This window comes from Carcharodon carcharias, chromosome 14 (genome assembly GCF_017639515.1).
Source record: "Carcharodon carcharias isolate sCarCar2 chromosome 14, sCarCar2.pri, whole genome shotgun sequence".
In the NCBI taxonomy this organism is placed as follows: domain Eukaryota; kingdom Metazoa; phylum Chordata; class Chondrichthyes; order Lamniformes; family Lamnidae; genus Carcharodon; species Carcharodon carcharias.
Window position 1 is genome coordinate 115,560,766 of NC_054480.1, and position 26,562 is coordinate 115,587,327.

Here is a 26,562-nt window from a genome sequence, read left to right on the forward strand (position 1 = left end):
GATAAAATGCTATTTAACAGACTTGTGAACAAAGTTAGAGCTCATGAATAAAAGAGACATTAGCAACATGGATACGAAATTGGCTGAATGACAGGAAACAAAAAGTCATGCTGTTTTTTGGATTGGGAGGTTTATTGTGGAGTTTCTCAGGGATCAGTGTTAGGACACCTGCTCTTCCTGAAAAATATGAATGACCTAGACCATGGTGTACAGGGCATAATTTCAAAATTTGTGGATGATACGAAACTTGTATTGTGAACCATGAGAAGGATTATGTAGATCTTCAAAAAGACATGGACAGGTTAGTGGGATAGGTGCACAAATGGCTGATGAAATTTAATGCAGAGAAATGTGAAGTGATTCATTTTTGTAGAAACAACATGGAAATACAATATAAAATAAAGGTTACAATTCTAAATGGGATGCAGGAGCAGAGGAACCTGGGTGTTTATATGCATAAACCATTGAAATTGGCAGGACAGGTTGAGAGCACGGGCCATAAAGCATACAATATCCTAGGTTTTATCAATAGGGGCATAGAGTACAAAAGCAAGGTAGATATTTTAAAACACTGATTTCGCCTCAACTGAAGTAGTGTGTCCAGTATTGGGAACCACACTTTAGGGATGATGTGAAGGCATTAGAGAGGTGCAGAAAAGATTCAACCAGTTGCTTGGAAAAATTGACTGTTCTCCTTGGAGAAGAGAAGGTCGAGGGGAGATTTTGTAGAGGGATACAAAATCACGAGGGGTCTGAACAGATAGATAGAAACTGTTCCCATTGATGAAAGACTCAAGAAACAGAGGGCACAGATTTAAGGTAATGCCAAAAGGTGCATGGCAACAGGAGGAAAAACTTTTTCACACAGTGAGTAGTTGGGATCTGGAATGCATAGAGTCGTGGTGGAGGCAGGGTCAATTGAGACTTTCAAAAGGGGACTGGATCATGATCTGAAAAGGAAAAAATTACAAGGCTACGGGGAAAAGGCAAGAGAATGGCACTAGATGAAATGCTCCTTCGGAGGGCCAGCACAGACACAACGAGCTGACTGACCTCCTGTGCTGTAACCATTCTATGATTCTATAACCAATCCTGTCAAAGAGAAAAAGGGCCAAAAACATTTCACATCATTTTTAGTTATTGGTGTATCTCTGTTAAAAATTATTTTTGCTCATGTTTAGTCTGGAGTTTTCATTGGAGAAAAGCAATAGGATGATATATGCATGATGGTCAAAAATAGCCTCATGAAAACAGAATCAAAATAATGTTATCGCATGAATTTACTACCAAAGAAGGAACAAAATTAAAAAATAGTTGTGGTAAAATTCAAGTGGGTGCATGGTCTAGAACATATTTACAGTTACCATTGACAGTTTAATGCTGAGACCAGCTACTTCAGATTGTCAATATCTCAGACTACACTTCATTATGCTACACTGTGACACATTGATTAAAAAAAAGGCAGAAGATGAAATCGGAAAAAGTCAGAACTTTGTTTATTATCAATATTGTCAAATCTTACGTTCTCATTTTTATCCTTTTAAATGTACAGAGGGTTAAATACAAGTTGTTATAAAATGTAAACCATTAGTGATCCGTCACATAACACCAGTACAATTGAGAAAAGTGAACTCAAAACAAGGAGGTGGAATAAATCACATTTTTATAATTGAAGCTTTGCATAAGTTGAAGTGGTCTTCCTGAGTTGAGACATATATTTTCCTGTTCGAACTCGTTAGAATAAGTGATATTTTAAAAGATACATAATATTCAGTATTTGTCAACATTTGAAATAAAAGCCAAAGAAACTACCCCAGAACAAAGAAAACCTGGAAGCTTTATTTGTGGGAGCTTATTTTTAATTTCTTTCTTCATGTCTTCATCACAGGAAATAAAAGATCTACATTAATAAAAGATCCCCTTTATTACGGTACTATTATTTTTCATCACTCCTTAATTTGTAAGATGGAACAGACCCTTTTATTAAAAACAGAAAATTCTGCAATTATTTAGCAAGTCTGGCAGCATCTGTGGAAACAGCAACAGAATGTAATGTTTCCGGTTGATGACCTTTCATCAGAGCTCATTTCACTTGTAGCACATCAACTGGAGATGTTTACTCCAATTCTTCTTCCACACCAGTTTAAAGACTGTCAGTCAATTAATTTAACTACTGGCATTTCTCATTTTCCTAGTCAATTGCTCAAATAAGACTCCCACAAACAGGGCAATACATGAAACAAAAACAGGAAAAAAGGGCACAAGGTAAGATAGGTCTTCACAATAGTTACAAGTTAGAGTAAATATTTGATTTCTACAATCACTGGAAGATATACAGCAGTTAATGTTTTCAAAACCCCTGAGAATCACAATCTAGCCTCTAATAGATAGTACTAGATTGTAAACAGCACATTGAGACAAAAGTATATATTTATTAGTCATTATTCATTCTAATTCTATCAGCACAGCATAATTATTAGCCTTTACACAGCAAGTACAAGTTGACAATATCAAAGCAGTACGTTCCATAGTGCTTTTGCTTTCTTTAAAGTGTGTTCATTTACGTCTTTGGTATACAGCAATCCTTATCCTTAAAGAAACTCATAGCAGATGATAGAATTTTTCACAAAAAAAATGCTACAAATGGAGAAATTATGAAAATCAAAAACTATAATTCAATATTTGAACCTAATGATTAAAATAATAGAAATTTCTAAGAAACCATTAAAATTGGAGTAATGGCATTCCTTCACAGGGTGGAAGAAACCATTCAAGCAACTGGGTTTATATTTTGATAGCAATTAAAATAATTCAATCATGATTCAATTATACTATAGCTCAAAAGATGTAAAACTGCTTAATACAGTACAGGTAAATATTTCAAGCATAATTTGATGGCAGTTCTACCAGAGCAGGTTTAGATGTATCCAGATTCCCAAAAAGCCTATGGTGACCAACTCTGGAGATTGGCCAAAAGTAATCTTTATGGACAGATAGGCTTTTGTTTACTAATTTGATGTTCAGGGTTGAATATAGTAACTATATAAAGAACTTGTGTCGACTTACTATACACAGCCATTGCTGTACATTGAAGGCTATACATGTACAACCTATGTAAATGGATAGAAAAGAAAAAAAATGAAAAAATGCTGGAAATACACAATATCTGTAGAGAGGAAAATACACACACACACACGCACGTATGTTTCAACTTTCCACCCTTTCTCAGACTTCACTGATAGACAGCATACACTAAACATATTAGCCTTTCATTGATAGACCTTTGTATTTCACGGATTTCAGATTTATAGCACTTGCAGTTTTTTCTTATCTTTGTAGTTCTTATTAATGGGTAGTAGCTAATGCCAAAGGGTTTAAAATTAAAATTATTTCTAAAAAATCATTAAAATTTGGCTTTTAAACACCTGTTTAAGGCCACTTATAAGACTGGACACTAATCACTACAAGTTAGTTTACTATACTAATTTTGCTTCAGACTGATTTGAAGTCAAAAGTCTAATGCAGTGAATGTACTTTTGACTACATCTTCTACAATTAATCCCTGTCTTTAGGTATTTTCTAATGCCAACTGAAACCAAAGTGGTGCATCCCTGCTGTCCATTTAATACCTCCACTAAAACCCTGCACCAGTTTTCCACAGTTTGTTGCCAATACTTTAAGTCCTAGGAACCATCATTATATTTCCAGTAAGTGAATCTGAAGAATTAGTAAGCAAAGATTTTATAACTATTCACATAAAGGACAAGTACAGAAAGGAAAGTAACTGCAACTGTTTGGCAAGATCATATTGATCACTTTATCGGTGAGGTATGTTAAACAGTACCTGTAACTCAATATTAAACATATTTCATACAAAAAACAGATTAGGATTCATATATATTCAGAGGTTTGTAACAACATTCAATAAAGCATTATAAATAAAGCAAGAAAAAAAATGTTAGGCTGTCTGGCTCAGTGATTTGAACTTTAAGAGGCCCTAACACATCTTGCAATTTAAGTCTCTATGTACTGCCAGTGTAATTGAGGCTACAATTAGCCTAAATGCCAACATATTTTTATTGGTACCTGCTTCATATCACTACAGTAGTCATGCATTACAGGGTTATAAATCAATCTGCTTACAGATTGTAGGTACCAAATTTACTGATATAAACAATTTAACTAAATCTGAATTTTTTGACCCATAGTGGATCAGCCAATTACAGATTACCAATTTTAGAGAAACAAGTGTTAGGTTCAGAGCATAATTTCATTATCAAATGCTCATTAGACTGGAAGTGCAAATTCATGTTTAAGTTGTCCCAGTCAAACGTTCCTTTAAAAGCCAAAATAGATACCCAGTCCAGGATCATCCCCCTTTAAGATTGCAATGATCTGCAAGTAAAAACACTTAATTCACCATTACTGTGCAAAGTTTAAATGGAAAAAAATCAATAGCAACCTTCAATCTGTAAGGCTGATATTCATATTTCCATTCACATAATTGTGGATTACAAAACTGCCATGTCATTTAAAACAAAATGTGTCCATTTTAAAACAGCTGATGTCCACAGAATATAATGTGCTAATGGTAAAAGGAACTGATACATTAATCTCCGTCACACTGTTCAACAATTAACTTTCCGTTGCCACTTAAGTCAACAATGTGCAAGATTCAGGATTCCAATGCACTGGGCTTTAAGGTTACTTAAATAAAAATACATAAATAAATAAGATGTTTCTGTTGCCAACTTTTGGGAGTAGAGTTTACTAACTACCGGTGCACAAGTGTGCACAGACAATTGTCTTGTAAAACCATATACAAGACAATTACACACCTAAACCCTGAGCACTTTTCTTTGGATGTCAATTACTTGCAATATGGTTTTGAGAATTTGCTGGAACTGTTGGCTTTGCCCAAGATTATCATTTTCAAAAAGAGTTTATGATTTATAAATCAGTAAAAAAGGTTAACAAATATGTGGTTCATATTTTGAAAGCAGAAAATGACTTGCAGTAAAAATACATCCAGTAAGAATATTCAAATGTGTTATGCAAGCTGTACTTAATTAGATTATGATTCCTCATGTGCTAACATGCCTATGAACCCCTGAAGGGTGAACTAAAAGTGTGGTTGGAGAAGCCTGAAATCAATCACTGGAAAGTATAATTTTAAACTTGGAGCTATTTATTCTGAAAGTTTCTGTCTAAATTAATGCAGACGATCTGCAATGTGCATTAGTTCCCTCTGAAGCTCTTTACATAGCAATTTTATGCTTGGGTATATTCCAATAAGCAATGGCTTGCGATTGGTCTCTCAAATCACTGGGTTTAAAAGCTATACACCAGTAGCTAATCATCCTTAAGTCTAAAGCGATCAGTTACAAATAAAATGCAAAATATATGAAAAAATGCAATAGTTAAAAATTGACCTTCCTTCCTCCTACCGTTTCTCACTGGGATATGGTTTCAGAGGCATTGCCAACCTTTTGGTATCCCAATCCTATCTTTTACTAATGTAAAAAGACATGCACTTCCCAAATGAAATCAAGCACAATCAGAAGCAGAAATCTTTGTCATTTTTTTCCTTCCTACCTCATGCTCATGCCACTTGTAGTACCCCCAATCTGTGCCAAATGAGATCAGGCAACTTAACACAAACATGGGCCTATAGGTCTTTATGGCCTAGTACAATAACTAGGTGGTGCCCTTAACTAATAGACTAATTCCTCAAAAGGCACAAAAACAGAAAATGCTGGAAAAACTCAGTAGGTCTGACAGTATCTGTGGAGAGAAAAACAGTTATCACTTCAAGTCTGTATGACTTCTTCAGAGCTAAAGAGAAGTAAAAATGTGATGAAATTTAAGGGGGATGGAGCAGGTGAAGCTGGATAGAAGGCCAGCGATAGATGGGGACAAAGGAGAGATTGACAAATATGTCATGAAAAAAAGGGCAAAGGGGGTGTTAATGGTGGTGGTATGGACTAAAGGGGGTGCTGATGGTGGCATTTTGGTAAGAAAGCAGAATGTGTTAATAGCAGGACAAGGGTAAGCACTCTGAAAAGACAGATCAACATGAACAAGTGACAGATGGCCGGGGTGGGGGGGGGGGGAAGAGAGAGAGAGAGAGTGTGGCAGGGAGAGAGAGAGAGAGGACAGTGTTGGGATAAAAGATCGAAAATAGGAAAGAAGATTGGAATAAAACAATGAATAAAAATGAAAATAAATAAATGAATATTGAAAAAAGGGGCGAGGATAGAGGAGAGTCCATGTTCTGAAGTTGTTGAGCTCAATGTTAAGTCAGGAAGGCTGTAAAGTGCCTAATAGGAAGCTGAGGTGCTGTTCCTCCAGTTTGCATTGGGTTTCAAAAAGCATTTCTAACAACAGTTCAAAAATTCTAAGTTACTTGTTACTGAAAACTTTTTGGTCTGAACTTCCCTGGTAATACCATTTACTAGTTCAGATTTGGGCATACCATAGATTTTTAACCAGGTAGCTCCAGAAACTGGTAGGATTTTGCTTACAGCAAATGCTTCCATTTCTAAAGCCTAAAAAGATTTTTAATTTCTAAGGTTTATGTTGATTACTGGGTCCATATTGTACAGCAATTTAAGTGGTGCAGCAATTAGCAATTTCCTTTGGTTTACTCAGAAGTATACATACTAATAAGTTTCTAAAAATCATTTTCCTCCCTTCTACCCATTTCAACAGTAGCATTTTCTGATTTTCTCCCACCAGGGTCAGCATGACCAAACTGTAGCACCCCAAATTGGCAGAACTAACCTTCTGCTGTCTATAGCTTGGTACCACAACACATAGTGCACATTCTCATCAAGGAATCTCAGTAACATAGTTCTAATACCATATTATGTTCTTGAATGTTTGAACACAATATAAATTCTGTCCTGTGAACATGCAGTGCAGGGCACATTTGAACAAAAGGAAATATCAGGAACAAAAGAAGGGTACAGATGAAAGTGCTTGTAGTATGTTGTATTAAAATGGTTGTAATCATATTTCACCAAAAAAGGGACAATTTGAAATCTGCCCTCTCATTTTAGGTCTATTACTCAAAAGTCAATGCCTCATATTTTGATTTGTTTTGCAGAATATGTATTTTCATTATCACTAAGCTCAACTTAACTAATTTGCACATTTGAGACTTTTTTTTGCATTACTTCAACACAGCGGATGCAGTTTTCACAATACAGCTCACTACTTAATCCACTATGATGTTTAAAGCTCTTGACCAAGTAGCAGCTATTGGTTTTGGGCTTGAGATTGACAGCTGTTAGCCACAACCATATTTAAATGCTAATTTTCAACCTAAAATTCTTCATAGCATCAAATCCCAAATCTGAAGCCTGCTGATGTTTATTGGTATCTCAATACTTAAATGGCAATATTCCTGTTAAAAAAGTGGAGGTATATTTTGTGTAAGGCACAGAGTCCCTTATGCATCTTTCATTCTTTTTAATTATTAGTTGCACAGTGTACAAGCAGCTAGTTTCCGATATCAAAGCTTTCCTCTAATCACTGTTGACATTATAAACAGAAGTTCTCTCTAACTACTCTTTCTATCAAAAAAATGAGAGAAATTTCATTAGATATAGCAATCAGAATTTTTTCCATTACATTTACAATGTCACTAGCACACAGGAACCACAACAAACCTTCCTCAAGATATGCAGTTTAAGATTTTTTTTATTCTAGTGTTGGAAAAAGTAAACATAACAAAAGATCAGAAAGGTCGTCTTATTAAAAAAACAGTTGGGGCAAATATTGAAAATTGGCCACCAACTAACAAGCAGATAGACACTGAATTAAGTTCTGTTCCCTGAAATGGTAGAACTAAATCAGCATAAATCTATTAAACCCAAAAGCAGAATCATGTCTAAAAATGTTGAAACTACAGCTCACTGCACATACCAACTAGGCAAAGACAGAGATACAATTTGTGCTGTATATTCTTTGTAATTCTACAATATTTATTAAACCCAATAGCAGAATCAGGTCTAAAATGTCAAAAGTGCAGCTCACTACAAATACCAACTAGGCAAAGATAGAGATACAATTCAGTTTACTAATTTATCACTATTTCCGAGTGCTGTACAAGCAATAGATTACATAAAGGAAATCAATCTGGCACAACTTGTCGCCATACAAAAGAACCACATTTGCCAGCAACAACTGAGTATCCATCCCATCCCCAAAAGGCTTAGGTCATTGGGTCAACTACAACAACATATTGATTTTTTTTAAAAGCCAATATAACCTCCCTGCACTATTATCTCTGAACATAAATTATCATTTTATCACAGCAATAAAAGCTGAGAGTAGCAAAGCTTTATTATGAGGGACAGGAAATTGCATATTTAATAGATTATTTCCTACCGCTATCTTGCTGCAATGTAAAAAGGTCAAGATCCCAAGGGCAGACAGGTCCTAGCCTCATTGCAATACTTTACCCCCCCTCCCCCCTCACCCCAATAAACCCAAAAGCAGCTCCACTGGGCCAAAACAATTGCCCAGATTCATCCTTTCTGGCAAGCTGGTAATGCATTCAGTGAATTCTTTTTACTCCCGGATAGAATCTGATAATCATAGAAGGATGATGAGGTAGTTATCTGCAACTCATTTTAGTGCCAGAGTAAAAAGCCAGAATTTATGAAGATACATACCTTTACATCTCAGAATCAATAGCATTATCTCTAAATTTAACTGCATTATTAGTTTAATTATGTAAACCTGGAGAAAGTGTTACAGGAAATAAAATAATCTAACACTTTTATGGCGTATTATAACCTGCTTTAAGTGTGCATACTGAATGTTGGAAACATTTAGGGTAAAAGAAAATTAGACAACTATCTTCCAAACACTAATTTAAGCATCACCACTGTGCCCAATGTTCAGTATTTCCTTCTTCCATAAACATCTGACATTATCCAGCTGCAAAAGTGGTACCTAGAAACAAACAAGTCTTGACTGAAATACTGAATAGTTGAATAATTAGAAGGATCTGCTTCAAAACTCCAATTTAGGACTTGAGCAAACAATTTAACTGACATTTCTGTGCAGTCCTGAAGGGGTGTTGCATTATTAAAGGTTGTTGTTTATTGGTAGGTTATTAAACGAAGGCCCTGTCCATTTGTTCAAAAGAATTTTTTAAAAACATAGCACTATTTCAACAGCAAAGAGTTCTCCCATTGTCCCAGCCAACATTCTTCCTTTAACTAACACCACTAAAAAAAGATTAACTGATCATTCATCTTAGGGGTACAGTAGCATAGTGGTTACATTAGTGGACTAATAATCCAGAGGCCAGGACTAATCATCCTGAGATGAGGAATTTAAATTTAGTTAATTAAATAAATCTAGGGGAAAAATGTTGAGTATCAATAATGGTGACTATAAAACAACCGGATTGTTGTAAAAACCTATCTGGTTCAATAATGTCCTTTAGGGAAGGAAATCTGCTCTCCTAAATCGGGCTGGCCTGTATGTGACTCCAGACCCATGACATTGTGGTTGACTCTTAATTGCTCTTAAATGGCCTTGCAAGCCACTCAGTTGTAGTCAAGGTAAATTTCCACCCATTCATCACCAAGGGCAATTAGGGCTGGGCAATAATTGCTGGCCTTGTCAGTGAGGTCCGCATCCCATGATTTAATGCAATTTTTTTCCTGTTTGCAAGATCTTATGTATAAATTAGCTGTCACATTTAACTATAGAACAGTAACCACGTTTAAAAAAATGTTGACAAAGAAGTGCTCTGGACAACCCAGGGATGTGAAACAATCTATATAAATACACGTTCTTTCTTTACTTAGCAGGTCCCAGTCTTGTAGATACATTAAGTCAAGAGACATTAGTCTTTAAAAACAAAATTCCAAAGTAAAAATCCAAGAAGGTACTGTTAAAACCTGCTCAATTACAACTGGCTTCAGTGTTTTCAGTTAGGATTAACCACTGATCACTAGCCAGCAACTCCTGGAAGCTGGAAACCCATGTGTGCCAATTGGATAAGCTTGGGTTTCGCTATGTTACTCACTACAGTCAAATAGCCTGTCAATACTGGCTATATATTGGTGCCGCAGGAAAATGCTTACCTATGGAATCATATCTAATAAGAGATAAGGCCTTCAGAAGAGGAGAAAAATCGGCAGAAAGTAGGGGAAAAAATAAAAAAGCATACTCCATGTGTAGGATTAATTATACTTGTAGCTTAAAAATGCCTCAGGTGACATGGTTTGTCTAAATATTTATATATTATGCAGCAACCTCAAAACAGTCTTATTGTAAAGCCATTGTATATTCTTTTTTTCAAATCTTTTAAATTGATTTAAACCCAATTGATTTAAAGTATTTGCACAATATAACCATCACCAATGACTGCAAAAACAAAAACCCTCACTTGCATCACACTTTAGAAAAGTAAATTATATTTGACTTCTAATATTCAGAGATAGGACAATATAATTGAATACCACCTCTAAAAAACCATATAAGTAAATCTATCAGCAATGGCAGTATGTTACAACTAATTACTTTTCTATTTATTTCAATGGGAATAGTTTCTTCAAGAAGCTGATACCAGCTTTCAATAATTCCAGATTAGGACTTCACCCCATCACACCCAACCCACTGATTACATCCAGTAAAACCCAATAACATGTATCAGAAGTAAAGATATTGTCTCCAGCAATATTTGCTTTTCATTAATTTCAATGCGATGGTACAAAATTAATTTCAGCATGTTGGCATGCTATGTTAAGCACACTGAAGGCATGATGAAGGCAGTACATCATCACATTTGGCTACATAAACTGTAGTGTAAGTGTAAATAAATGAAAAAGGAAAATTTGCTGTTCAATAAACAATTGCTTTCACGGAGTGGAATAAAAGCACTTGATTGAAAATCTACAAATAAAATACTGAACTTGTTAACTGCATCCTCTCAAAGAACATATAACACTTTCATAAGGCAGGTTTTCACTCTCTTTGCAACAATAACCTCAGAATTGTAGGATAGATATAGATATACATTTTTTATAACTTCAGGCAGAATAGTTTTTCCATACAATATCTGGTTCAATGGTGATGCACTGGCTTACGCTCTAAAAATGTATATTTTCACAGTATGAACACAAAGCTGATTTCTGTATAAAATGTTTTACTTCAAATGCCCCATTAAATACTACAGTAAATGCAGTGGAGCTCACGAAAGATCAATGACTAGCAAATCCAATACCATTCATGAACACTTAAGATCCAACTTATAAAATCAATGTCTGCACAAAGCTTTTGTAACTACAAGTCTTTATAAATTTCTAATGTTATATTTATTGCTCTGCTAATGCTTTAGCTGAGGTATGTTTTGCAATCAACAGTGATTTAATAACTAATAATACCTTATGTTAGATGTCCTTAGCAAATTTTGAAAATAATCTACTCTACAACATTGCATTTACTAAATAAAACCACATATATTTAGTGACAGACGGTAAATTTGAATGAGATTTTCCCTTCATTGTCATAGCAAAACTTTAGGGAGATTAGCCAGCAGAATTCCATGCTGCCTTAAAGTTATTAAAAACTGGCACTAATATTTCTGAAGAACGTCAGGCTAAAAACGTGAGATTAGTTCTTTTGTCATTTCCAGAAAACTTAATGGGTAATGCACCAGCTCTTAGCACATATTATGAAGTAATTTGCAGTCCCAGCCCTGCTAAATTAATACTCAAAATGGTGCATTTAAGAGAGAAATGTATGCACATTGGAGGTTTGTGCAAACATATACCATCAGAACTAAAGGAAAGATTACATGAGCAGCACTTTTAAAATTTATCATTTTTCCCCCCAAATTGCTATTTACAATGGTCCAGGCTTTGATTAGAATGGAATGCTCCTTTAAGATCTTAATTATATTTGCCAGAAAAAAATGACCTCAAGATTGCTCCACTGTATTAGAGTCCTGTGATGTGAAATTAAAATATATTAAAAAGTATTGTATATAATAAATATGCTGAACAGCTGTAAAAGTCTGTGTATTGCTACATGTATAAGAATGATCTATATAAATGGATATACGCTGAAATAGCTTATCCCTTTCTTGTTCGGCAGTAACTGAACATACCAAAAGTAATAAGAATATCATAGATGTAGTTGAAATTTTCTTTTCCTTCAAAAAATATCAATATTCACTTATAAATTTCAAAGCACATCATGGAAATGCATATATATTCTTTAAATGCTGAATTTGGCTGAAAAGAAAAATGTAACCAATGATAAGTCTTGATTAAAGATTAAGTAGATATTTGAGGTATTAGTAGTATATAGCTGCTCCTGGATCTCATTCAGTGACCCAAGAAAGTTTATAAGCAGAGTTGGATTATGCTTAACTGTTTGCTCTCAGTTTTGACCATTCTATTAAAATCTCTTGTGATCAAAAAAGTTATTTTCCTTGAGAGTTAAAAGCCTGAGAATGCCTTTTAAAGTGTTTGGCGGTGATGCACTATGCTCAAGAAGTTGGCATTGTTACAGCTGCAGTCTCACGGTGAAGAGTTGTTTGAAGTATGTGATGATGAGGAGGTAGGTGTACGAGGTACAGGCAGACCAGGTGTGCCTTGGGAACTGTTATTTTTGCTGCTATTTCCTTTGGTGCTGGATACACCAGATACGCCAGGTCCTTGACCAAACAGAACACCTAATTAAAAAGGTAAAATACATGTTTAATTTAAAATGCCATTTAAATGCTGGAAATTGCCATCAAGTTTGTAACTTGATTGCAATGAACATTTCAGTCAGGTAAAATAAGTATTTCAGAGAAGCAATCATCATCAGACCACCCCCCCCTCCCAGCCATACACACATTCTAGTGGGTGTCTCAACACCATAGAAGAAAAGCTGGAAACATTAACTTATCTGGTTACAATTAATTCTAATGCAACAAGTCCAGGAAAGGGAAGAAGTTCCAACATCTTGAGAACCATTGCTGTAACTGCAGATAACTTTATAAAACACTTTGCTTAAAAACAATGTTTGGAATATAAAACAAATCTTCAAATAGCAAATATACAATTTATTTGGTAGTTTTGGAACAAATTTCTGGAAGTAATTGAAAGCGTAGAGAAGGATGTGAAAAAGGATGTGATTATAAATGAACTTTCAAAAATCCTTTGATAAGGCATTCTCATGACCATAGACAGGGGGCTATGTGGAATCAGAGGACAAATAGGAAAATGATTGGCTAACTTGCTAAAAAGAAGAGAGTAGGGATTAAAACTAGATACTCAGACTGTTCGAGGGTATGAAGTAGTGTTCCACAGGGATTGGTGCTGAAACCACTATTGTTCATTGTTAACATAAATGATTTGGACTATGGAATCAGGAGCACAATATCGAAATCAAAATAACACCAAATTGCGGGGTACAGTTAATGATGAAACTGAGACAAAATGCAAGACGACATAAACTTGCAGAATTGGAGTGTAAGTGGCAAATTACTTTCAATGTGGACAAATGTGAGGCAGTGAATTTTGGTAGAAGGAATAAGGAGGCCATTTACTTCTTGGAAAATTAGGCTCCCAAAAGGGTAGAAACACAAAGGATCTGGGGTACAGGTAATTAAAAGTGGTAATGTAGGTTAAACAAAGCTATACAATGTGCAAACAAAACACTGGATTCATTTCTAGAGAAAGAGAAATATAAAGGCAGTGAGTTTTATGTTAAACTTGTATAAATCCATGGTTAGACAATACTTATGTACACAGTTCTGGTCTTATAAAAGGATATGGAAGCACTGGAGAATGTACAAACGATACTAGAACTGAGAAGATACAACTACAAGGAGAGTCTGAACAGGTTAGTGCTCCTTTCTCTAGAAAAGAGAAGACAGAGAGGAGGTCTTGAAAATTATGAAGGAATTTGATGGAGTAGACACTTGTGAAGGTATCCAAACCAAGGGTCCATAAATACTAGATAGCAATATAAATCCAGTAAGAAATTTTGAAGAAACTGTACTCAGTGTTGAGAATGTGAAACTTGTTACCACACGCAGTGGTTTTGATGTGAATGACATAAATGCATTTATAGGAAGTTAGGTAAGTACCAGGAAGAAAACGAATAGAATATGACAAAAGGGTGTGATGAAGTAAAAAAAGTGGGAGGTGCCTCATGTGGAGCATTAACACTGCCTTAGATGGTGGGCCAAATTATGTGCTATGAGCTCAATGTAAATCTATTTAGCAGCCTTTGCAATACAAAGAGCAAAACAACCAATCTTAGGCAGATGAAATTGTAGCATTTTTTGACGCTCAACAGCTAACACTAACTTCTATGCTATCCTCAGTGAACTCAGTTTTAACGAAAAGACAAAACTCTTCCAAATAAAGGAAGAATGTTTAGCATCAAAAATAAATCAGGAAGGAATTCTTTTGAGAGTTGATAATTGTGAAAATTACACATTCAACAAATAGGACATAACGGTAGCTCTGAGGGGAAGTCATATTGCAGCTTTCCCAACTCAAAGATCAGTTATCAGGCCCCTGAACTCTGTCCTTGACAGTCAGGAAATGTAGAAGACGCTGGTTGACTTGATTTCTGACCTTTATTCCCTGAGAAAATACTTTGTTTCAAAGTTATTGAGAACTGAAGGAGGTGGAGGAAGAAATATGCAAACAATTTAGGGAATTAATAATGGGGGATTTCAACTACCAGTACCCTGATATTAATTGGACTCTAGAGGTAGGTAAAGGGGATGAGGGAACGGAGTTGCTACAATGTGTAAAGGACCCCTTTCTAACCGATTATGTAAAAACCCAACAAGGGTAAACTTTCTATTGGATCTAGCAATGGGAAATGAACCAGAGCAGATAAGAGAAGTAAAAGTAAGAGAACACCTAGGCAATAGTGACTAGTGAGACATAACGGATGAATAAAGACATAAGGCAACAATTGAGGGTTAGGAAAGAGGCGTATACAGACAGCAGAGGAGTGCAGGATAAGAGAGAATACAAAAGGGATGAGGAGAGAAGACAAATAAAGAAGGAAGGCAAAGAGGAACTATGAAATTAAATTATCAAGCAATACAAACAAAATAATAAAATATCTTACAGGCAGATGAATAAAGGCTGGGATGGGAATATGACCATTAAATGATAGGCAAGATCATATCTCAGGTTAATGATAGACAGATGGCAGAAATATTAAATAATTATTTGCCTTTGGTAAATACCAGGGAGATAGAACATACAGATGTGAAATTGAATGCTGAGATGAATAATGAGATAAGTGCATTCAAAATTTTTTAAAAAGGGATGTATTGAACAAACTTAAAAAGAGGACAAAGCTCCTGGTTCGAATAGATTGCATCCATGTGTTTTAAAAGAATCTAGGGGAGGGATAGGAGAGGCATTACTACTCATATCGTTTTCTGACAAATTATTAAATATCTCCTAGAAGACTGGGAGATAGCTAATGTAAGAAGGTGAACAGAACATGTCCAGGAAATAGTAGATAAGTATTAGGAAAAATAATGGAACCCCTATTAAAAGACAGAATAGAAAAACATGTAGAAGTGAGAAATACAATAAGGAATAGTCAGCATAGATTTCAAGTGAGAAAATCTTGCTTGGCTAACCTTATTGAATTTTTTGGAAAGGTAACAGAGGGAGTAGACAATGGAAATGCAGTAATTTATCTGGATTTTCAAAAGGCCTTCAATAAGGCGTCCCATAATAAACTTAACATAAATAAGGTTAGACAATGTTGAATCAGGGGACAAGTGGTAGAAAGTGGGAAGTGGTGTTCCACAAGAATCAGTGCTGGGACCACTGCTGTTCCCAATTTACATTAGTGATTTGAACTTTGGAATCAAAAATACAATTTTTAAATTTGAAGATGATATCAAATGGAGGCAGGTGGAAAGAGAGATAGTCAATACAGAGAAGGACTGCAACAAATTACAGGAGCACATTTTTATACTTGCAGAATGAGCAAATAATTGGTTAATGAAGTTCAATACAGATAAGTGTGAGGTAGTACATTTTGATAGGTGAAGTTGGGAGGTTGCTTATCACTGGTGCCATGTCCAATACCGGCATGTCCTATTCTGAGCTTCAAACTAATTTTTACATTTTAAAATTGGGCACAAAAGGCTGAAAAGATGGCCGCCCGAGAGTCACCGGACTTATTTTATGGATTGAAACCACTCCCGTCTCAAGAGGGAACAAAAGGAACATTCGAGATCGATGTGAGTCAATACTCTTTCCTGAAACCAATCCAGAAGTGTATTGTCAAATTAAATGGGTCAAACACAAGGACATTGACTGTCTCAAGCCCTCAAGGTATTATCCACAACACAGGATGCTGGAATCGACATGGACACCATCCTTATTTGGAAAAGACTTGGAATTGTAGAAAGTCACAAGACAGCCATGTTTGTTGTCTGCATTTTAAAAAAAAATCAGCACGAGCTGTTTGCAGACAGTTCCACCAAAACCAAACTAGCTACAAGAATTCAAAGAACCAAGGTAATTAACAGCAATACCATGTAAGCAGGAAATCCCAAAGAGAACAAGCTGTTCCAGCTTCAACCACCTAGAAATTTGATTACAAGAAACCTCACCACCTGTAGAGAATCCTTTGCTTTACAAGACACACACTTCAACGTTAAAGCATCAGAAACCATCTAAGAAACAACAGGCCTGCCACGTGAAAGCAGGAGATGGTAAACCAGAGACTGAAGTAATTATAAACTGTGACAGCATATAACTTTACACCTGTATCTAATCTTTGCACGTGTGTTTAATTCAAAGTGAGAGAGAATAAATAACCTTTTCCTTTTCACAAAAAACTTGCTGCTGGAATTATTCAATTGGGAACCATACTCTGAAGGTAAGAAAATACACTTCTTTCATCACAAAACACACTGCTCACGGGCAGTAAGGTAACACAAACATTTTGTCCATGACACTTGGAAGGTGCAAGTCTAAATGGAGGTAGAGGAACAATGGGATCTTGGAATACAAATATGCTGATCACTAAAAGTTGTCCACGAGTTACAAAGATCATAGAAAAGGCAAACCAAGCAAAAGGCTTTATTTCTAAAAGGGACAGAATTAAGAAGTTGTGAAGTGATGCTAAACCTGTAACGGACCTTGGTTAGATAAACTTAAAAGTGCAGTTCTTGTCGCCATATTTTAAATAGGATATAGAAGCACTGGAGAAGGTGCAGAAAAGATTTAGAAGGATGCATATCAGGAAAGAATTAACAGCCTGGGTCTCTTTTGATTAAAGAAGGTTGAGTGGGCATCTAAGAGGTCTTTAAAATTATGAAAGGTTTTGATAATTTGGACACATGGTTTCCTCTTGTGGGGAGGAGCATAACTAGACGACATCAATATAGGATAGTAGGAAATCCAATAGGGAATTCAGAAGAAACTTCTTCACCCATAGTAAGAACGTGGAACTTGCTACTACAGGGAGTGGTGAAGCAAATAGCACAAAAGCACTTAAGGAGAAGCTAGATAAGCATTTGAGGGAGAAGGAAAGAGATGATTAGAATAGAGGAAAAGATGGGAGGAAGCTCAAGTGGAGCATTAACACTGGCATAGACAGGTTGAAATAGAAAAGAAATCCAGCATTGCATTTAATAGTGATGGATCAATAAGACGTTTTTTCTACACTATTTTCATAAATTGCATTTGTAGTACCCCATTTGTTTGACATGAAACTTCAGATTCACCTGTGTAAACAACCCCATTGATCTCCACTGACATACTGATACTGCTCATGCCATTTGTGGTAAGGTTCAATGCCGATTCCTGGCGGTCTGCTGGGAAACAAACAGAGTAACGTTAACAACTCACCATGGAAAATGGATACAAGAAATGACCTGAAATGTTTGAAAATGATCCTGGATCAAAATTCATTCATGCCCCACTCCAGGACGTCAGTACAAGACCTACGTGAACACTCAGTGCGGTACAAAGAGTTACTTATTTATCAGTTGGGTGTTTAATTGTATTCAGGTGATGGGCATTAATTGGCAACTCACCTTTGCTCTTAAATATAGGAGCAAGTTTAAAGAGGGATTGTTGGTTGGAGGTGCACGCTGTATGTGTCCCTGTAAAGAAAAGCTTCTAAGTGTATAAAGACCAGTTCTGTCTCCAGTTCTATCCTTCACAGCGTGGTTATCTGAGTTGTGACACAAGGAGTGCTGCATTGGTAGACATGCTGTCTTTCAGATTAAACATTAAACAGAGACCATATCTGCTTGTTCAGGTGAACGTGAAAGATTCGAGGAGAAACATCACCTCCACAGGGTTTACCTCAAATGACAAGTCATCGTTATCGAAGCATGATGCTTACCGAAACATCTGCAGGACTGTCCAATGCAAGCTCAGACAACACACTTGGCTAAATCAGAAAGCAGACGAATTTCAGTCATATGCAGACCACAAAGGCAACAAGAGATTCATGATGCTCTGAAATCTGACTACAGGCCCCAGTTTATTCGTTCAACATCAATTCTCAGGATTGACAGTCAACATTGCTCAAAGAAAATTCCAGAAAGATGGGCAGAGCACTTTAACCACACCCACAATCAGTCTTCATTCATCATTGAAGAAGCAATCAACAGGCTGCCACAGGTTGCCATCAACTACTCTCTTGATGACCCACCCACACGGTTAGAAATGACAAATGTAATCAAACTTCTGTCCATGGCAAAGCTCCAGGAGCTGATGTTTTCCCAGTGGAGGTCTACAAGGCTAAAGGCCTGGTCACTGAACTCAGTTTAAGAGAGAGAAAGAAACCATCCTACAAGAATATAAATATGTCTCCATTGTACATCTGTGCAAGTGGAAAGGAGCTCGACAATCTTGAAATCAGAGTAATCTCACTCCTTTCCATCACCACAAAATGTTTGGCAGAATCCTTCTGAACTGCTTAGTGCAACTGAGACCAGGATCTGCTCCCAGAAAGTCAGTATTTCAGGAAAGGTCGAGGAACCATTTATATGCTGTTTGCAGTTAGACAACTCCAGGAGAAATGCCAAGAATATGGACCTCTACACCAGGTTTGTTGACCCGACCAAGATCTTTGATACAGTCAGCCAGAGGGCCTTTAGACGGTGATTTGGAAATTCGACTGCCCTGAAAAATTCATCACAATGGTTCAACAGTTTGATGACAGCATGCTTGTGCATGTCCTGGATGATGGTGAGTCTTCTGACCCATTCACAGTCACTATGGGAGTTAAACAGGGCTTTGTGCTGGTGTCAACCCTCCAAAGTGTTTTTCTCTACCATGCCTCTCCATTGCCTCCAATCCTGGCATCAAAATGAGGTATCACATGGACAGGAAGCTGCTCAACTTGAGACAACTCCAATGTCATGAAAATATTATCATTATGATTTATTGTAAAGTATGAATAGTGGGTTCTGGATTGTGTGTGCGCGCGCGCATGCATGTGAGAGAGATTTAATTTAAGACAGCTGGTCTGAAGGCTTTGATGCATAAGAGAAGCTAGGTTTGAAATGCTAAATAAGTAAACATGGCTGAAGTTTTAGCATTTGAGATGTAAAGGAAAATTTGCATTTTTAAATAAACCAGAGTAGTTTGAATTTCAAAGGAGAGGGTGAAATGTTACACTTAGCCAGAAGAAGCCAAAGCTTCCTTATTTTTCCCAAAGCTTACTGATTACCTTTCTAATAAAATTGGCACTGTGAAAGATTAAGTCCAAAAACATGCTGAAACAATGAAATTTGCATTCAAAGGGGAAAATACGTATAAAAGGAGGAGGCTATGTGTAAGAGAAAGGCATTCTAAGATCTAACAAGTGTGAAAAGTCTCCAGCCTCTACATACCAAGGTGCTGCCGACAGGAACCGAAGATAAGAAAATTTACTGTGAATATCCATGTCAAGGGTATAGTGTGCTTTGTCTGGGTCTGTAAAAATCGATTTTGTTTTTACTGTTGCCTTAATGTGGGTGTAACTGGGAGTCAGATTAGTTAGGGGAGCTAGGAGTAATTACAGTAGTAATTTGTAGACCTATGTGCTTAAAATTATTTTTGTTTAATTTGTAAAAAAAACCCTCAGATTCAGTGGACTTATTACTACTGAATTCAAGGCATGCATCTCAAAATAAAAATACAAATTACAAAACAGTTGTGGCAGTTGTTTCAAGTTTCCCTCTGGGATTTGAGCAGCTTAGCATTTACCATCTGCTGTGCCATAACACCAGACAAAGACCAACATCTCCAAGGACAAACCTTGCAATTTCCTGTCTGCATAGAGCTGGACATGCCATGTAGCATGGATTTGTTGCAAGCATTTGGCAACAACTTCAGCCTTACAATCAGCAAATGAAGAAAACTGAAGTAATGTACCAGCCTGATCCAGGAAAGCTCTATTTTGTGCCCAGGGTTTCAGTCCACAACTTGAACCCATCAGTAGTGGATAAGTTAACTTATCTCAGCAGCACACTCTCTCTCTTGAGCTGCCCATATTGACAAGACACATGCAAGAATTGCCAACGCAGGCGTAGCCTTCGACAGACTTCGATCATTAGTCTGGGAAGGAAGAGGAATAAGTCTGCCCAAGGAACAGAAAGTCTATAGAGCAATAGTCTTGCTCACTCTCCTCTAAGCATGCGAGATACTTGGACTGTACCATAGTCATGCCAAGAATCTCAACCACTTTTCCTTGAGCTGCCTTCAGAAGCTTCTGAATATCAGATGGCAGAACAAAATGCCAGACACTGAGATGCTTACCTGAGCTGGCATGCCAAGCATCCATGCCATTATGTGACAGTAACAACTGAGTTGGCCTGGTCATGTAGCAATAATGGTTGATACTCACTTACCAAAGCAAATCTTCTATGGAGAGCTTGAATCTGGGGTGCACTCCCATGCTGGTTAAAGGAAGTGATACAAGGATACTCTGAAGGCTTCACTTAGGAGTTCTGGTATCGACTGAGTCCTGGGAGAAGCTTGCTCAGGATCACTGCGCAGCCTAAAAAAAAAAATGGGGCGGCCTCTTTCAAAAGCAAGCGCATATCAGAGGCAGAGAGAAAAAGCAAGAAGAAATCCTGAGCCGACAACGCATCCAATCTGTGGTATCCTGTCCTATAGGCAGCAGAGCATGTGAACAAACTCAAAAGTGTTCAGAAATGAGCATTGAAAATGATCCTAGGTGACCTGTACCAAAGCTACTTTCTTACAATCAAAAAAACTGAATGTCTTTTCTTGCTAAAAGGCGGAAAAGGCTATGACTGAACTTCGCCAGAAAACTCAATTCCATGTGTGATAGAATTAAGAGACGAGACATCATTCTGCAAATAAGATATAGAACGAACAGACTACAAGACAGCCTAATCCCTTACTTCATAAAATCATAAATAGTATGTAAATGAATAATGAACACAACCTGACAACATATGACCTATGGAGATTTATGGGTCTGAAGAAGAGTCATACGGACTCGAAAGGTTAACTTCTGTTTCTCTCTCCAAAGATGCCGTCAGACCTGCGTTTTCCCAGCATTTTCTGTTTTTATTATATATGATCTATGGACTTTAATACAAAATGCAGAGTGCAGGAGACCTTTCATTGTTATTCTGTAAATTCAGGACAACTGCATTTTGCAACACATTGTAATTATGTATGCACTGAAATGTTTATAATTGAGCAATCCTTATATTATTTTATACTTTATTTTAATGACCATCTATAACTATGATTTTGTTTTATTTATATCATTATTACAATTCAGAACCTACCACATGATTTTTTTTCAATAAAACAAATCATAAACCCAGAACCTTCCCTGCACAGATCGGCTTTAGCAGACACCCACTAGAATTCTATCAATCAAACACCCCAGATGAAGAACATGGTTATCTTCATCTCAAAGGATGAACAAGGAGGAGGAAAGATGCCATTGTACTATTTGAAAAGAAGTGGAGCTCTTCTCTTGTCCTGGCCAATATTTATCCCTCAATCAACACAGCCACGAACAGATTAATTATTTGCTGTTTGGGGACTACACTTAAAAAGTAACACATTAGCTGAAGCACTTTGGAACGTCCTAACATGAAAGATGCTATATAAATGCATGTTCCCTCCTTCCTTTTAGTGACTGTGATGAGCTATCATTCGGTCCTCCTTGGATAGCTCTCCAGTGTTGAACATAATAACTCCAACCTCCTTTGCAATCTTCTGTCTTTGTATCAGCTACGGCTTAGTAAATAGCACTATTGCCTCTGAATCAGAAGGTTGTGTGGTTCAAGTCACACTCCTGGATTTGAACACAAAAATCTATGTTGCCACTCCGGTGCTACACTGTCAGAGGTGTTGTCTTTTGGATGATATGTTGGGACCTGAGGCCCCATTCACCCTCTAAAGCTGATGTAAAGGATCCCATTGTAGTATTTCAAAGACAAGCGGAGTTACCATTCTGTTCCAGATAGCCCAGTGGCGAAGGATAGAATTTGTGCCAACTCTACATGCTTTTATAAGCTTTCGCTTAGAGATACACATTACAAAACCTGGACTTCCTAATCCAACAACCTCAGGGCGGAATTGTCCCAGATTTGCATTAGATGTGGTAGCAGGCTGATAAAATGACATCTTACTCACCAACTGCAATGGCGGCTTTTCACGCCATATCATCCCAAATCCATCGCATTAATTATGCATTCACAGGAAACCACCACCTCGCCATTTAAGCACACCCTGCACCATATTTAAAGTCCAGCTGCGGGGACACCCCTCAGTGCTTCCAGCCACGACTGCTACACAGAAGACATGGCCCTGAAAGGCAAAAAGGCTGCAGCCCCCAGATTAAATGACACATCTCTCAAGCACCTATCGGACACAGTGGAGGCTCGCCACGATGTCCTCTACCCCTGCTCTGGCCGTAGGATGGGCAACAACATAACTAATCCAGCTTGAGAGGTGGTGGCAGCAATGGCCAGCGCCAATGCCTTTCAAAAGAGAACAGCCACCCAGTGCCGCTACAGGATGAATGGTCTCATCCATTCCGCCAAAGTAATTCACTCTTTTCATCACTCAACTCTCACACTCACAAACTCATCACACAAGACCAACAGAACCCTCACTCACTACCAGTTCAAGGGACATTACCATTCACACTCTCTCACAGACAATCACTGTCCTCATCCCATCCACTGGACCCCTCTCACCACCCACACATGCCAGGCATGCTTATCATCTGGCCTGGCAAGCATCATGCTTACACACTCCATCTCTATTCATCCACAAGCTGGCACACAACAGGAGAGGGTTGCATCCCAGTGGGGGAAATGACTGAAATCAAGGTCCTCAGGGACTTTGAAAACAGAGCCATCCAGCTGGCCGGCGAGGACCTGGACCATTCCTGTGTTGATGGTCGAGCACCGCCAACCTCAACTAAGTGAGGATCCAGCAGTGCAACATCCATCAGACAACCATACTGTGACTGAGGTGTCCTGTTTCACAGGCCACTGCCATGCACTAATTATCTCTCCTTGCTTCCGCAGACACATCTGGGAAACAGTCGACGGAGTCCACATCCCAGGGCCTCCAATCAAGCCCTGAAGAAACCTCTGGAGGAATCTTAAGGCCCCCTCCTTGAAGTCCCATCACAGCACTCACCCACACCTTCCACCAGCGCAGAGACACAAACCTCGATGGAAACTGGCTTTAGAGTAGCCTCGGGATCATAATCTGGTGAGCACATCGCACTCTGATCCGCAGCAGGCGGTGGCAGGGACTTCCCAGGTGTCTGAGGCCAGAAATTTGCTAAGTCCGAGTCAAATGACGAGCCTTTGGATTCAGTCATGTCACAGTTGCTGGAGTTGCAAAGGCAAGCTCGGGAACATCAGGAAGGGTTGTCTCCTCAGATTGCAAGGCACAATGCAGGAGCCCGTCCGCCTTCAGGCTGAGCTATAGCGCCGGTATGCCAATGCACCATGGTCACCACTGGTAGGATGGCAGCTGCCATGGAGACCTTGGTCCAGGACGTCGCTTCTGCACTGCTCCGTGGGCTCAATTCCATCGCTGATGCCAAACTTGGCCTCCAACAGTGTGTGAGCGAGGTGCGTGCGGGACAGCTCAATCACACCCAGCTACCCCTTCTCAAGGAATTAGTCTGGGGCCCTTAGGAATTCATAGGGCAGAGGATCAGCAGGTGTACCACCTGGGCCATCCATCCAGGTGACTCTATGCCCATCTGAATCCCCTCTTCTTGTGGCCTCAGCAGCTTCTGCTCCACAAGCCAAGGAGGGTGCCACTGCTACACAGTAGGACCCCAATAGCAGGCCTGGGCCCTCCAGGTCTCGGCCCTCCAGCGGACGCCCGCCAAGATCATCTCAGACAGGGCGTAGCGCTCAGCAGGCTGCCTCCGCCTCCACTGGGGATGTACAGGGAGCACCAAGATGTAGTGGCAAGGTTAGGAAGGTTAAGATGATGATGTTGCACTGCGTGGGCTCAGTTGTTGAAGAATGTCTCCCTGCCAATGGCCCCTTGTTCTGATGAGCAGTGTTTGTGTCACCCAGATGTGACACCTTTCTGCATAAGCTAAAGCCAGGTGTCTCAATCCAGCGTCTCTTCCCTGTGCTTTGTGCAGGCTTCAGGCCAAAGTGATGGTCCAGCCTCACACTCCTTGGACACATTACTGATGCCTGCACCTCAACAGTGCTCATCATTGCTGCCAGAATGTCGTGGCCAGGTGTCACAGAGTACTGTTATTCTCTCTATGTGCTCTCAGCACCATTAAGGTGGGGCTGGCCCCCATCTCTTCAGCATCTGTGACCAGTGACACGGTGCTCCTGAAGGGGTCAGGTGCTGAAGGTAGACAAAGGATCAGATGCTTTTAAAGTTTCATGGCTGCATCTCTGTGATACGACCCTAATCACAAAGTGCAAGTGAGTTGCCCTTGACCAGGCAGGAATCAAATATTCTCAGAGACTATGTGAAGATCTATGGAGTGTCTTCACTGCATGTTGACATCATCCTCCTGCAATCGTGCAACTATTGGAGTCTCCACTGCATCTCCATGACAGAAGAATTATCACAGAGGGCGTGTGTATTGCCGTAAGCCAGACTGGGGTCAAACATTCATAGATGTAATGAGGATCTAATGGTGTCTCCTCACTGCATATTGTCATCATCATCCACAAATCTAGCAGCTATGAGGGCCTCTTGAGCACACCTGCCTTGTCTGGCCAGTGCAAAGGCCTCATCCTAGTCATCATTGTCTTTAAGGACCTCCTCACCCTCATCCCCGGTGACAGCCTCATTGGAGGAGACCTCCAGCTCCTCCTCAGCCAACCCCTCTCCCTGTTAAAACCTGGCATTGCAAAGAGCGCAACAAACAACGACAATGCATGACACCCTCTGTGGACTGTATTGCAGGGCTTCAGCAAACCGGTCCAGGCACCGGAACCTCAATTTCAGCATCCCGATGGTCTGCTCCACCAAGTTGCAAGTTGCAGTGTGAGCCTCATTATACCTTCGCTCTGCTGCAGTCTGAGGTTGCCGCATGGGTCCTGGTCCTGGGCAAAATGTGCAAAGTTGTGTGCCTCGCGAAGATGGCATCCATGACCTCATTAATGCATTTGTGGGCGCAAGCTTGTAACATCCCACAGAGGTCACTTGTGAAGCCCTGAAAGGGGCCACTGGCGTAGAAATTGAGTGCCGCGGTCACTTTCACGGCCACTAACAGTGGATGCTCTCCACGTCCCCAGGGCGCCAAATCCTGCAGCAGCTGGCAGGTGTGACCGACCAGTTCCATAGACATCTGCAGTCTTCTGCGATACTGGTTCTCAGTCATCTGCAGGAATGAAAGGCAACATCTATAGACCCTCAACAGGCATTATTCATATGTAGAATCATCTTTCACAAGTCCCTAGCACTAACTTCTCAAACGTCACCTTTGACTCTTCAATCACCACCATTATGTCAAATTGTACAAATGACATCAATTTCTGGATAAGCAAAAATTCAATTCAACACATTTAAAAAGTAATTATGTTTTGACTCATGCCAAAAACTCCACATCTTGGTTCCTGACTTCCTCATTCTTGTTTGCTGCCAGTCAGACTGAGTCAGTCCAACCTCACTGTCCAGTTTGACCACCAGTTTAAATTTCAAACCTTCTTCTTACCTCTACAGCCTTTATCTTTACCTTTATTACCTCCAGACTTGAATATGCCAACATTCCACTTTGAGTTCTACACGTCACAATTTGCAACTCATTCAAAACTCCATTGTGCACCTTCTAACCTTCAATCCATCTGAATTAAACCTTCACTACCTCCTTAACCACCAATGCAAAAATCTTTACTTTTATCGCAAGTCCCTTCTCACCTTTTCTAAATTCAGCAATCTCTTTTAGGCCTCTGTTCCAGCATACACCCTATATTCTATGGATTTCTCTGCATTACCCTATCCCTCCACTATTAACCCTATGCCACGACTAAACCACTCTCTTCTCTAAGTTTTAACCTAGCTTCTCTCAATCCTAACTCAAAACTTCCCTAAAAACCTACCTCTA

General features: G+C 38.7%; 1 protein-coding gene across 2 annotated transcripts in view; it reads right to left on the reverse strand.

Moving 5' to 3' along the window:
* Positions 1-6,254: 6,254 nt before the first annotated feature.
* arid3a (AT rich interactive domain 3A (BRIGHT-like)) overlaps positions 6,255-26,562 on the reverse strand; it is a 103,249-nt gene continuing 82,941 nt past the window's right edge. Inside the window, exons 6-7 of one of the 2 annotated variants that reach the window (XM_041204628.1) lie at positions 17,747-17,833; positions 6,255-12,706 (exon numbers count right to left, since the gene is read on the reverse strand). In XM_041204628.1, the coding sequence (XP_041060562.1) occupies positions 12,552-12,706; positions 17,747-17,833 (242 nt within the window). In that variant the 3' untranslated portion in view covers positions 6,255-12,551. Of the gene's footprint in view, positions 12,707-17,746; positions 17,837-26,562 lie in introns of both variants that reach the window. The other variant, XM_041204627.1, reaches the window with a different exon arrangement.